The sequence below is a fragment of the Habropoda laboriosa genome, unplaced genomic scaffold (genome assembly GCF_001263275.1).
Source record: "Habropoda laboriosa isolate 0110345459 unplaced genomic scaffold, ASM126327v1 scaffold131, whole genome shotgun sequence".
Taxonomy (NCBI): Eukaryota; Metazoa; Arthropoda; class Insecta; order Hymenoptera; family Apidae; genus Habropoda; species Habropoda laboriosa.
The window spans coordinates 153,848-168,158 of NW_017100230.1; the positions used below are offsets into that span (position 1 = coordinate 153,848).

At 43.9% G+C, this 14,311-nt stretch overlaps 1 protein-coding gene across 1 annotated transcript in view; it reads left to right on the plus strand.

The window, feature by feature from the left end:
• LOC108571457 (discoidin domain-containing receptor 2-like) overlaps nt 1–14,311 on the plus strand; it is a 76,858-nt gene that overhangs the window by 7,325 nt on the left and 55,222 nt on the right. The window contains exon 3 of the mRNA XM_017933512.1: nt 14,097–14,311. Within this exon, the coding sequence (XP_017789001.1) occupies nt 14,097–14,311 (215 nt within the window). The remainder of the gene's footprint in view (nt 1–14,096) is intronic.

A 14,311-nucleotide genomic window follows, 5' to 3' on the forward strand; every position in this document is an offset into this window, starting at 1 on the left:
CGGCCGCCGCGATTGTCGCGCGTTTGTTCGCCGACAGGCAATCTTACGTAACAATATGTGTGTACACGGTGTTTCTGTAAAATGTAATCTCTTCGAATTGTTCGGGATAAATGATGTATCGTTGGGTTGAAGCTTCAGCGGTCGTTGAGACTGGTTTTTAACAGGTGTTACAGTTCGATGTTTCGTGTCGCTGTGTTGCAGTAAATCGATTAAGAGGGAAGGTGAAGTGAAATGAAAAAATGTCACGCGAACATGGCGTCGAAAGTGTAGATTCAATCGAATGTGGATATTGTTTAAAAAGAAATAAAAAACTGTCCCACTCGTCAATGTCTCTATAATATTCACAATTTGATGTATGCGTTAGTCGGAGGTGTACCGTGCAGCAACCAGCTCGAACCGACATATTGGAAAATCGATAGAAATCGTGGAATTCCATTATGGCCGCAAATAAAACTGCTACCATAGATGTATTACGTTCGTGTATTCCAATTATTCCCGCTTGATATCTGTGTACGAACGAAAAAGAAAAAATTTGCTCTATTTTAATAAAACGACACCGCCCCTACGGAGAATACACTCCTCCAACCCGGAAATATAGAGCTGACATAGCGGTAAAACATTTGAACATACCATCTTTCCACGAAACACCCTGCATACATACATCGGTAAAATTCCACCCTACGCTGGCTGAATACGCGAACGCGGTAAAAATTCAAACCACCCATTCATCATCCCCAAAACACAGCTATTTCCGTCCGCGCTACATCACGTCAGATGGTGGCGCACGTTAGAATCTGAAGTAGCACCACCCAGCCTCTAATACAATTATCACGGAAGGATGTTTGACGCGGGCCCGGCGACGTAAAAAGAATATTACACCTGGCTGGTGGCGAAAGGGTTGACCATGTAACGCCTCTTGTAACCTACGGTGCAACGCATGAATACGAGATGCGGTGGTAGCGCGTGCGCCATCTCTCCCTCGCACTTTTGGTGTCTCCCTCTGTCCCTTGGTCTCTCCCTCACACTTTTGGTCTCTCCCCGTCTCTCTTGGTCTCTCCCTCACTCTTTTGGTCTCTCCTGGCCTCTCCCTCTCTCTCTCTCTCTCGATCCATTTCGCGTTCTCGTTCCGTGCAACCCTCTCCCCCTCCCCCTGTACCATTCCTGGTGGCCGTTCCTCACCCCACGTTTCCCTACCGTCGCTGGCGTTTAGATATTAATGCGTAGGGTCCAGTATTCAGCGGCGGTTGCAGCGCAACAGCGGTTTATACGAATATTCCATCCCACGGGACATATCCGCTCTGCAGGCCGCGGTTGTAACTGGAAGCGAGGGCCAAGCTAGCCGGGCAACGAGGAACACAGAGCGTCGGTCGCCGGCCCCGCGGGCTCTCCGATATTAATACATTCCATTACCGCAGACAATGACCGGCTGAATGGGCCTCTGACTCTTGATGAGCTCCGGGGCGCCCCCGCATTGCATCCGAGAGAGCCTCCTTCTCTCGTCCACGTCACCGTCTAATTTAATACACCGCGACCTCGGGCGAAGGTGCTTAGAATGGCTGATGCGCCGTCATGGAACAGGCGGAAGAGAAGAAAAAAAAAAAGAGCGACCGGGAATGCTGCTACTTTATGCGGTTGCTACGTGGACGATGGCAAATGGATTTCGACGAGTCGAAATCGAATGGAATGTATTTACGAGACGTTGTTCAGGCTTATGTGGGATAGATGATTGATCGCTGTGTATAGTTGGTTTCTTTTGGGATTTTTTGTCTCTTGTGACAAGCTTTCGAGAGAAATACCGAGAATTTTTTGTAACGAGTATTTACATCAAATATTTAACGTACGTTTCATGCATATATTTTTAATTCAACGATTCGTCGGTGCAAGAGAGTATTGGCAGAACGTTGAAACAAAGTTAAAACGTTACAGCGAGGTATTTAATTAGTATAAAATAGCGATAGCGTTGAATTTCCGACACTTCAATCTTCCTTTGGATATACATATTTCACTTGAGCATTTAGTCGAAGAATATTCTTTTTCCGTTTAATCAAAGCTCTATTTGCGAGATCTATTAATTGAGAAAGAAAAGAGAGTAATACTTTATCCACGAATTCCTCTTTTTTTTTTTATTAAAATTTAAGGTACACCTCGGTTACATTTACAAGAATTATTAAATTGCGGTAGGTACTTGGTTCAAATAAACCTACATTACAGTCTGCAGACTTAATCCCCAATGAGAGAAGATTCAATACTGACGTAACTCAACAAAAAAAAAAAATTCCAAACTTCGTCCAACGGTATAAATTATAAAAGAGAAAGAACTCGTTCTTCTTTCTCCTTTATTAATGACACAAAAATTCCGAGCAAGGCATCGCATGCGAACCGACAGAGAGAAGCCATCTATTATTAAATGCGATTACGTCGTATTCAGGTTATGAACCTTAAATAGACAGTATATTCGTCGACAACCCAAATAACCCGATCGATGAAACAATAAGTCGATCCAGTTTCTGTGCATAAAGAAAAAGCTGCAAGCTCAAATAGGTCGTTCCACGTAAACCTAAACCGCGAAGAATGTGAAAAGAAGAAAATCTTTCGGCAGGGAGAAAAAAGCACGTGTCGATAAAATAATCGTTCGTACATGTTGAATTAGGGTGAAATCTCTAGTAGGTCGCGTGTCGATCGCAGCTGTAATCGACGTACGAAGATAACTTAACCCCGGTGTGGGCCAGAAATCCACGATAGAAACCGGGACGTGGCTCGGGAAAATTTAGGACGCGGAGTAATTGAAAACGACCGGCGACAAGGAGCAAAAGGCGGAAATATCAAAAGTACGAAAATAGACGTTAAACGCGTCGCGACGACCGCGATCCACGTCGAAACGTATCGGAACGGCGATACATCGGTGTCACTCGGTATTTCGCGATGGCGGACAGTCGCGTGTAGTACAGAAAAAATAAAAAAAATCGCCTCGGCGGCGAGGTTGAAAAGTTCGTACGAATGTCAAACACGTTCGCGGTGTAATTTAATTAAACGGTATTCCGGGCGTCATTTATTAAGGGAGCCGTCGTTGAAGCGGTAACGTTGCCGCGATAATTTCATTTGTAGAGGCGGCGCCTCGGCTGATCGATGCACGAATCCCCCGAAGACGCTTTTCACGTGGATAGAAAAATTAAGGGGAAAAGGAAAGAAAGAGAGAAAGAGCGGAAACGGTTGAAAGGAAGAGTTAAATACAAAGTTTCTTCCTCTTCGCTGATGCCTTTTTCTTCTTCGTTTCTTCGTCGTCGTTGTCGAAGAGGTGAAACACCGGAAACGATGTTACAGGGTAAAAATCTGGAGAAACCGTTTCTCCCAGTGAACGTGAAACGGCCGCTTTCCGTATGGGATACACACAACAATTTTCGAGCACATCTAGGAAGAAAGCAACCACTCCAGTCGCTGTGCTTTTTACTTTCCCCTTTAAGAAATCGCCCCCGTGACTTTCCAGCCTTCTTCTTCCGCACAGCAGCGTCTTCCCGGCTCTCGTCCTGCGTCTTTTCTTCTCTGTTTCCGTTGAACGGTATTTCCAGAATGGGTGCAATTAAGATGCCGGTAAGAGAGAGAGAGAGAGAGTTCGCTGATATAAGAGGAGAGTTCTGTTCAGAGAGATCGCAGCAGATTGAGAAGTCAAAAGGTGAGTTGCTGCGGCGAGTTTCGTCCGGGAGCACGGATGTATACAGAGTTGGATTCACTGGATAAATTCAATTGGAATTACGTCGGAGAGGTGAATGCACTTTGGGGAAAAAAGCTGAAAACGTGACGCTCTCCCCGTGGTACAACTGTGGCTATTAAAGGCAACTTACTCGCTCGCGGATTTTTCTATTTGCAGTCGAAAATTTTCAATGCAAAGATCTTCTGCAGATACGTATTAATTTGACGTTTTTAAGCAATCTGTTGCGTCGTGGGCCTCGATCAAGTCTTATGATCAGGAGTTCTCGCGCAGGTTGATGATTGTTCCCGCTGGTTCGAGGTGTGTTAAAACTTCGTTGTTGGGTTAGATGTTGTAGGTGTTTTGATGAATTCTTGGTTTGATTAGATGTGTTTTAGATGTTTAGTTGAATTTGGATTGTTCGTTTCGTGACGATGTGTCTCGGTGCACTCGTCTGACAGTGATTCACGGTTTTCAGGTGTGCAGGTGTGTATATAGACATTAAGTTGGCTCTGATTGGTGGTTGTGTTATGGAGGTGGAAAACGTGGTGTGTTCTGCTATTGGTCGACGAAAACTGTGACCTTTTGGGGGATCGAATTTGTTTACAACCGGTAACGAATGTTTTATGGTCCCGAGTGTTTTTGGGACCTATTGTCTGAGTGTCGCGCTGGTGAATCCACGGGGGGTATATTGCGGTCTTCCGAACGTCGGCACCTCGGTCTAGCGGCCAAATGTGGCTAAGTTGTTTATTACTATAATCCGCCGAACCGTGACTTCGTTGCGTCCTAATCAGGTCGCAACACAATCTTTATTTACAATTATCAAGAATGATTTGCTACCCAATTATCTAGTGTCCGGTTAATTCGTCTAACGCAGAATTCGTAGGATTTGAAATAAGAGAAAAAATAGGAAATTCTTGTATCTGTTGCGATATGTATGTCCAATGTATTCTCCGTGCGATGTATTCTACAGTGGGCAGAAGGAGATTGAAATTTTTCGGTGTCTCCAATCTGGCGAATATACCGCATGCGGCAAAAACTGCACCGACCCAATTCCAACATTTTTTTCCTAAGTCATCCTACCTTTTTCTACAGATAATACTTTCTCTATTGAAACTTTCCTTCTGCAAACCTAACTATCTCGTTTCTATTTAAAACACGTCGAATTGAAAATACCTCTGACACGGTTACGCTCGATGTTATCTTTTTTACCTGAGACTAATATTTGAACGATCGATCGAACCCTTATTTATCCCGTTTCACTTTCGTGGAAAATGCGCGAAGGTGCTTCGAATACGAAATTTTCATCGAGAATACATATAGTTGAACAAATATTTTCCAAGTGTTTCAAGAAAATTGGTTAAATATTTCCCAAGACATCCCACTCGGTGCTCCATTGTCTCTCCCGACGTGTTTTCAACGAAACACGAAGAAATTAATTATCGCAAAATGCTCGTGTACACACGGACACCCTTTGAAAGGTTAGAGGAATATTTCTACTTAAGGTGAAATAACTCCCAGTTGAACGGTTCCTCTGTTCTCTCTGCTGCAACGGCGGACGAAGAGAACACGTTACAGGCGAGAACAATTTTCCACGATACGCCGCTTTCGCGGGATTGAGGAATCTTCGCGTTTCATTCCCTGTTCGCGCACCGGGGCGATGTATAAAAATTAAAGCTGTCAAGATAGGAGACGAAACTGCGCACCGCGCCGGCCAGATAGAAATACGCTAACGTGAGTTTCACGCGCGTGGAACGCCTGCAACGTCCAACGCAGCCTGGACTTTTTATGCATGTAATGGCTTTTAGAGTCATTACTTGATACACTGTAATTTAGAAGGCGCAGATAAGGGCGCAGCAGCTACGAGAGAGGGCTATACACTGGCTTTATACTCGCCAGGCGATTACACACACTCTCCCTTTCTCTGTTCGCGGACGGTGCCAAGGTGAATCCCATTTTCGATCCTCCTCGTGCTGGGTTAAAGGAGAGGGTCATTGGAATCCATTGTAGGTTCGTCGAGCTTCCATAAAAGTTCCGTAAAATTTCGAAGAATCTGACGATAAGATCGGAACCTTGCGACCCCTGGAGAAATCTAGAGAATCGGGAAAAGTTAGTCGATTTCATGTAGGTTAAGCGAGCTGAAGCGGATCCTGTTTTCTGTGTCGGAGTCGAAAGGATGGAGAAGACACATGCCTCTCGTTTGCGAATGACAATAAGAATCGTAGGGACGAGTTGCAGATGTTGATCGTAATTGAGACAGCTAATTATGTTCTCTAGCTATGGTGGTGCAAGGACATTTTTTGGACGTAATTTCATTTGTTTCAAAGGGTGAATGAAATAATTAATAATTGCTTTTTGTAGTTTCACATTTGATTTAAAATTTTAAGGTCGTATTATTATGCATGCTTAACATGAGTAACCTAAAGGAAAAAGGAAATAGAAAATAATGACATTTATAAAAAAAAATTCTCTTCCATGTAATTCACCCTTTGATCACCATTTCAGTTGCGTATAAAAATTTTATCCTACCACCATAGCTAGAGAAGATAATTAGGCGGCCTATCCTGTATCATAAAACGTGAAATCTACGAGAAAAGCTCCTTAAATTATATCCTTGAAATATAAAAATCCCTATCTGTCTCCAACACTGAAAAATTAGTCGACCAATCCTGTACAATAATAAGGCGAAATCTCCGAGAAAAACGTATCTCTAAACTGAAAATACGATTAAATTATATTCTTGAAATATAAAAATCGCTATCTGTCCCCTACACCGAAAGAATCGTTGAAAAATACAGAGTGAAACGTTGTAAAATAATAATCACTGCTGGTCGAGATTAAACTAATTACCGAATCTGCTACAATTTATCAGTCGGTATCGTTTCCCCGTGAAAAGTATCTCGTGTACGGTCTTGTATAACAGCCTGTAAATCTGTTTCTTTCGCCCGCGATAAAAATCGCGAGGTCTTTTCAAATACGTAGCGAAACTAATGATTTTTGACGTGGTGTAGAAGTAATTCGAGAACGAGAAAATCAGGTCTCGTTATTTGTTACACCCGTTTTCGCTGATACCGAATCGAAAACCGGAATTCAATTTGCACGGCTGTATCAGATCTCGCGCGGGACGGAACAAATTTCAACGGGTTCAATAAGCGGCCTCCTGATATTCCTCGAGGTAATACCAGCCGCGGGTGAATAGGAACGTCTCCTCCATGGACGAAGGGGCGGAGGAGAAGAAGGTGAAGGAGGAGAAGCCACGAGATAAAACAGCGTTTGGAACGGCCGGCCGTGGGGACGAAAGTTCGTTTTCTAAGTGCCAGCAATGTCTTCTTGATTTCGCGAAAAAAAACACGACGAACCTTTAAGTGTGTGGACGCTTAAGTGTGTGGCGGACGCTTAAGTGTGTGGACGCTTAAGTGCGTGGACGCTTAACTGTGCGGCGGACGCTTAAGTGTGTGGACGCTTAACTGTGCGGACGCTTAAGTGCGTGGACGCTTAACTGTGCGGCGGACGCTTAAGTGTGTGGACGCTTAAGTGTGTGGACGCTTAACTGTGCGGACGCTTAAGTGTGTGGACGCTTAACTGTGCGGCGGACACTTAAGGAGGCTCCTCCTCCTCCTCCTTCCAGCTAGAGCGTATCGCGATAACGTTTATTGCCCGACCCTGGTGTCCACGATGTTCTTTCAATGTTACCGAGCAGAAGATACCCCCTCGCTCGTCGCATTTATTTTCACGATTGTTACCTCGAAATTCTACCCTGTAAGTACTTGGCTTGATCGCTGAATAATAGAGTGAGAAAAGTGATACGGCATTTTTTTCCTCGTAAAAATAGTTGGGATGTGATAGTTTCGGTGAGCGTGAGAAGAGAGATTTTAAATGTGAAAAGATCGTGAAATGTGGCAATTTTGTAGGTGAAATTGCAACGATCCCTCGTTTGATAATATTTGGGAAAAACGGTAGATTTCGCGTTTTGAGAGAATGGAAACTTGTTAGAGCATGTAACAGCAATTGCTGGGAGTTACGTAGTGACCGGGCAGACACCGGGGGAAAGCAACGGGAATGGGAGACTCATGATAATTGCGGAAACGTGGTCACACTGTAGCTTTAATCTAATCGAGTGGATATCTGCAATTGCGGTATCTGCTCATTGTCACTATGTTTAATACGGAAACGTAGAACTGTCCTCGTCGATCTGAGAGTACAGAATCGGAAGATAAAACAATCTCTCCCTCTGAAGATACTAAATTTCGTTGAATGTACATTCGAGGAAAGTTTGTAACAATTATTGTAAGTCAACCTTGAAACATCGGACGATAGAACGGGAGAAGGGCAAAAGGGTTATTGTAGAAACGTGACCACGTTGTAACCCTAATCTTATCAGCTAGATATCTCTCGCCGTATTATTTCATAGCGACTACACTTAACCCTGTGCAAACTATAAATTCTCTGCACTCAATTTTACGCACACAAATCCTATCAGAATGTGAAGAAACAAAAAGGAGAGAGAAAAGGAATTGGTACAATTCGAAGTAATGGCGATCTCGACGTTAAACAGAGGGCAACGAGAGAAGTTTACTGATTAAAAAAACGGCAATCGCGCTATTTCCACAGGACGAGAGACGGCGATGCTCGTAAAACAATCCGAACTGCGAGGATCGACCGAGCGAACGTATCCTCATGTGCAGAGTGAAACGACGAATTTACGGTTCAACGTGTGAGCTCGAGAAATTTTCACCGTCCAAGGATTCAGCCCAGAAATTACATCCTCTTTTTTTCCCCTCCCTTCTGTACCTTCCTCGCCGCCCCCCTTTTTTCTCCAACCTCCTCCTCCTGAATCAGATAAGTTCGGCCACGTGTCAATTCTCCCGGCCGAACGATTTGCATAATTCAGAACGGTGTAACGTCGAGACGTGGGATATATATACATGTATAGTGTGTCAGCCGGCTCGCGGCTAATTTCGGCGGATTCAGAATCGTTCGCGAAGCGTTTAACGCGATGGAAAATTTCAGTCCGCCACGGTGTCTCTTTTTAGTCGCGCTCAATTTAATGCCGTCCGTTTCGTGAGCCGTGTACCGGGGGTAGAGAGAGGATTTTCGAAAGGTTCGAAACAAAGTCCTCCACGCCTCGTCGGAGCACACGCTGCTGCTGCTGCTACTGCCGCCTCTCCGATCGTCGTCCTTTTTTCCCCAAGCCAACGGACCACACACGACGGAGGCTTGATGCTTTCCTCGAGGACCGGAGAGACAGCAAAAAGTCGTTTTAAATGGCGCGTGTAGGCCGCGGACGGACGTAACGCGGGCTGGAAACGCGGGAATGACAAAAAGGGGGAGATCGGTGACGGGACAGCGTTAACGGTCTCGCGACGCTAATAATAATACGAACGGCGATCGCTGTCTCGTGGACGATGTTCGAAGAGAGAAGTATGAAAATTAGGGGTACGCTGATATCTCTCGCACCCTGTCGCCGTGGTCGGAACCGAAAGCCGTCAGTTTGGGTAGAGGAGACGCGTGTGTTGAAGAATCTGTGTCCTCCGAAGTGTTGTCCTGACGTTGATATCGGAAAGACGATGGATCGTGCGGGGAAAGCGATTTAAATTGTCGGTTGTACTGCGTACGATGCTGTTCTTCGTTGAATAACATGCAAAAGTGGTTCGTCGAAATAATTGAATTTATTCTGGTTTTTTATTAGATCCTGTAACATTTCGATTCAATTGTAGATTTTAATTTAACCCTTTACAACGGCGTGTGACTTAGAAGTGAGTTGTTTATGTCAAATGAGTGTAGTAAATTTTCTATAATTATTCTAACTTTAAATAATATGAGAATGCAGTTTTGTTTATTCTGGAAGCAATGGGGAGCGGGCAGGGTGACTCGTCGGTAACTTTCCAGGTAAAGCTGCATTCCTCGCGACTAATGTTAAGATGGGTGACCGCCAACGGAAAAAAAAAATTGTATTTATAATTTATATGTATGCGGGGGGGATCTAATATATAATATAATATATATAAATAATAACATAATATATATATATATATGTAGTGAGATCGATGGGGTGAAATGTGAGAGAATTGGTGGTAGGAAATATTGGATTCTATTTAGATCACGAGTGAGTTGCGATAAGTCGCTCGTAAGTACGTAAGCACGTAGAATCGTAGGCTATACTTGTGAAATTAATTCGACATTATAGAGAAACGGAAAATTACACTGCTTTTTCTGAAATTCTTCGTAAGAGAATTCTAGTAGCTTATAAATTAGAACGCGCGTAGTAACGTGATAAAAACAAACTTCCCATATTAATATTTTACCTTTAATAAGTCGTTTGTGCGTACAGAATCATAAATAATGTATCACAGTTGTGGTATTAATTCAACATTATAGAGTAACAGAAAATTGCAACAGCATTTTTGAAATTCTCGTAAATTAGAACGCGAATAAAAACAAATTTTCCACTTAATATTTCACCATTATAATACCCTTTACTTTTCGTAAAAATATCATCTCGATTTACATGATTGTCATTTACCCAGAATCGATGAACCGTGTAAATCGAAATTAGGTCTAGTTATGAAACGAATTTAACGGTCGTTACACCTTTAGATTATACTGTAAGCATAAATTCTATTACCTTTTCAAGTTTCTTTCTGGAAAAAAGTCGATCTCTATAGCCTATCCCCTTTTGAAAGCTAGCGCAGAAGTGTTGATACACACGTACCAAACAAATTCCAGAAATTCTAATCAACCCACTAAACGCGTAAAATACTCCACGCCCCTTTCGAACAAACACACACCCTATCGATATCATAAACTCCGTGCAATTCAATATTCTTACTTATCCGTCCGATTTGCATACACGTTCTCTCCGTGCAACAGACACCGTAAACCGTAACTCACGTCAAACCGAGCCACATCTTAGTTACACATGGACAAACACTCGACGCCGATACGACAGAGTCTGTATCAATTAGTCCTTAATGCCGAGCGGTATCAATTAACGTTCATTTCCATGCGGAATTTTACGAGACGACTTTGGCTCGCGACTCGAACACGGCCGCGTCGCGACACCATAAACCCGACCTACGCGTCCATTTGTCTATTATTCCGTCGGCGGGATTGCAGGTTGCGTATGCTGTCTCCTTGGTACGTTGGTCCGACAACAGGAAACCAGTCCATCGCGAGCTGGTTGTTGAGGATAAAGAGGTGGTTTGTCGTAAATCTCACGAAAGCAGCGGCAGACGTGTCGTTCCACGTCGAGAATCGCCGCCGCGTTATCATTCTTACTTTGATGGCCCGGTAAGCACGATTATTAGCGCGCCACCTCGTCGCGAGGACGCGATACCACGGCCTTCGGAGATGATAGCGAAAGGTGGGAAAAATCCGGTCGTACGCATTAATTTGGCGGACCGTTGCAAATTGCCCGCGTACCATCGAGTAAATACTATGTAGCACACAGAGCGAAACGAGCGGTCAGGTGAAACGAGTTTAGATAAAACTGGACTCGCCTCAATCCTCCAGAGATAGGGGAGAGCTCTGCGAAGTGATAGAAGCGTCGTCGTTATATCCGTTGCACGCGAACCCACCGGTCGTAGTTAAACAAACGGAGTACAGCATCGTTCGAGACGAGAGGAGATATCTGTTCGAGTTCCTACGGTGAAATATAGAATACAACATAAAATACTTGATAATAAGAAATTTATTAAAAAACATATAAAAAATTCACTATTTATCGTCAAAATTTCCCCTTTCTTCCCCGTGAAAACAGAGAAAGAGATGTCTCGAAAACACGGCTTGATTCAATTTAAATTCAAAAGAGGCAAATTGCCGAGTATAAAATCCGTGAAACGAAGTCGAGGAGGGACTAAATCCTAATTTCATCGTCGAAATTGCGCAAAGATTGCGAAATCTTCGCGGCTCCCTCTTCCCTTGTTATTATGAAAGAAATTGAATTATCCGTATCGTAATCGGCGGAAGGGGGAGAGAGAGAGGAGACGACGACGACGACGACGTCGTCGACGATGATTTTCCCTGGCGACAATTAAGGATAGCGCAAATATCACGAGGGTACACGTTGTTAAGGCACGCCTCCAAATATTCCGGTAATGAAGAATAATGCACGAACGCTAAAACAAACTCGAGAGTCCCGGAGGCCGGTTAAACCTCGAAGACGTTGGACCAAGGGGGAAGAACCCCCCCTTTTCTTGTCGTCCTCGTTGTCTCTTTCTGCGCCATTCAGCTCGCACCTTCCAAAAGGATATACCAACACGGCTGTATACATAGGTATAGCGTGGCGTTACGACCGGGAGAAGCTTCTCTCTTAGCCAAGCATTTAAACGGTCCACGCAATTAGGGAAGGCGCTTCGCGCCTCATCTTTTATTCATGCCGACTACGGCCGGCCTTCTCCTTGCGCCTTGCTTTCGACCCCCAAAGATTAAAACCGAAGCACGCCGATCTTTGGCTACAGCCTGGACATATTAAATGGCCAGCTTGCACCTTCGATCGAGATCACCTGTGTGTACTATATATTATACGCTTCGAGATGCACAACCTGTCCCAAGTATCGTTCCTCCTCCTCTCTCTCTCTCTCTCTCTCTCTCTATCTTCTACGTAAAGTTGCTTTGTTTTTCTCCTTCACTCGCGTCTCCTGACGCCTAATGAAGGGTTCTTCGGTTACCCGTGTCGTCCACAGTTTGATCTTACCAGCTATAATTTTTTATTACCGTGACGATGGTTTATCGATCGTGCAATTTTCTTGTTTAAAATTCTACTCTTTTTGCTTCTCTTACGGTGAGATTGTTTGTAATGGGTATAAAAAAAGGGGGGGAGAGAGAGAATACGGTGAAAGATAGAGAACGATGAAATGAAAATTGGAGTTGCCTTGTCCCAAGGGTGGTGAAAGTTTCGCGAGGGGTGCGAAGATTTCCAACGGTGTTATGATTATTCTACTCGTTTTTAATTTTAAATGAGCGCCCGTCCAGGTGCGAGACTGTTTGTTTTTTAATGACGATTGAAATTGCTTCGCCCTCGAGGAGCGAGGAAGGGGTAGAAAATTTCAACACGTTGAAATTTTTCGCGAAGGAAAGAAAGTAGCGTGTTACAGTTTGCATATCGAGTGGCGAAATATGAAATATGTCTTTGTCGTGGTTGAAGCGTGTTAAGAATTCACGTGACAAAGGTGATTTCGAAAGTTCCCCAAGTATCACTTATACTTCTCCATGGCTATCTACTCGTGCTCGCTCCCATTAAGTAGTTAAACTCGTGTTTTCCTCCTGCATTTTTTCCCCTCCCTCTTCCACTTCCTCGTTGCTTCGAGCGTGTATTTAATGTGCAGGATCGAGGCAGAGAGAGAGAGAGAGAGAGAGAGTAAGTTCAGTCTAAGAAGTTCCCTATTGGAGGGTGCTCAAATTTATTATTGGAGTAATGAAAGTATTAAAAGTTGCCGATGAACGAGGCCCTGTATTCGTTGGCGATATCGGAATTTAGTTTGAAAATCTTGGGGGAAACCGGCGTGGCGGCTGGTCGGATCCTCGACGAGATTGGAAAAGGAGACGAAAAAAGGTCGCCGTGGTATCTTCACGTTTAATTAATTCGTTACGTCCGCGAAAGTATTGAAAGCCGCGCTGAAAAATAATCGGATCCTCGTGAACGTTTCGAGGGAGAAGAGGTCGAGACGTCGAACTTCTTGGAATCTTTTAAAGAATGTTGTGTCCGATTATCCGTTGCCCCGATACGCAGAAAACTTCCCTAGAACGTGCCTGGAGTTACAACCCCCTGAACGGTTACGTTTCGTTCGATCTTTCTCCTACAGTCTTCTCGAACTGATTCAAGAGGTTACAACGAGAGAGAGAATCGATTTCTCCCGATCTTTACATATTCCGAAAGTGTAAAGTTTCGAGGATACACTGTGAAAAATGAACGAAATTGCGCGAACTCGAAGAAAACTTATCTGGAAAATTTGAAAAGTGTATCACCCCTGTTGCACGGTTCTCGGCAATCTCACTTTTCGGAACTTCCATTCGAGTGTTGTTATAATTAGGAAAAGAGAAAAGTAAGGATCGAGGCAAAAGTTGTGAAATTTTTAATCCACGCGGGCCACTATTTTTCTAAGAAAATGCAAACTTCGAAAGTTGGAAATTTTTAAGGATTTCTAAACTTCGAAACTGGAATCACGCTACCAATGGGCAGGGAAATTTTGAGATATCTGTTTAATAAACGTACCTTACCTTTTAGCGCAACAAGTTTAGCTCGGTTGCCACCTAGAAAAGACTTGGTTAATACCTTTCCGCCAAGTTAGAATAATTATGAAAGTTCTAACGAAAATTAGTTTAAGAAATTTCCCATTGCTCGAACAAACTTGATTATTCCGGCAAAACGGGTATCACAACTAATCACACGAAACACTTTCACCTGTTCCAGATTAAAAGTGGAGAATCTCGGTGGCGCATGGTGTCCCAAGAATCAGATCACCCAGGAAGCCCGAGAATGGTTGGAGATCGACCTTCATACAGTTCACTTGATCACGGGTACCGCTACCCAAGGTCGCTTCGGGAACGGTCTGGGTGTTGAGTATGCAGAGGCGTATCTGCTCGAATACTGGCGACCGCGTCTGGGCAAGTGGGTTCGATACAGAG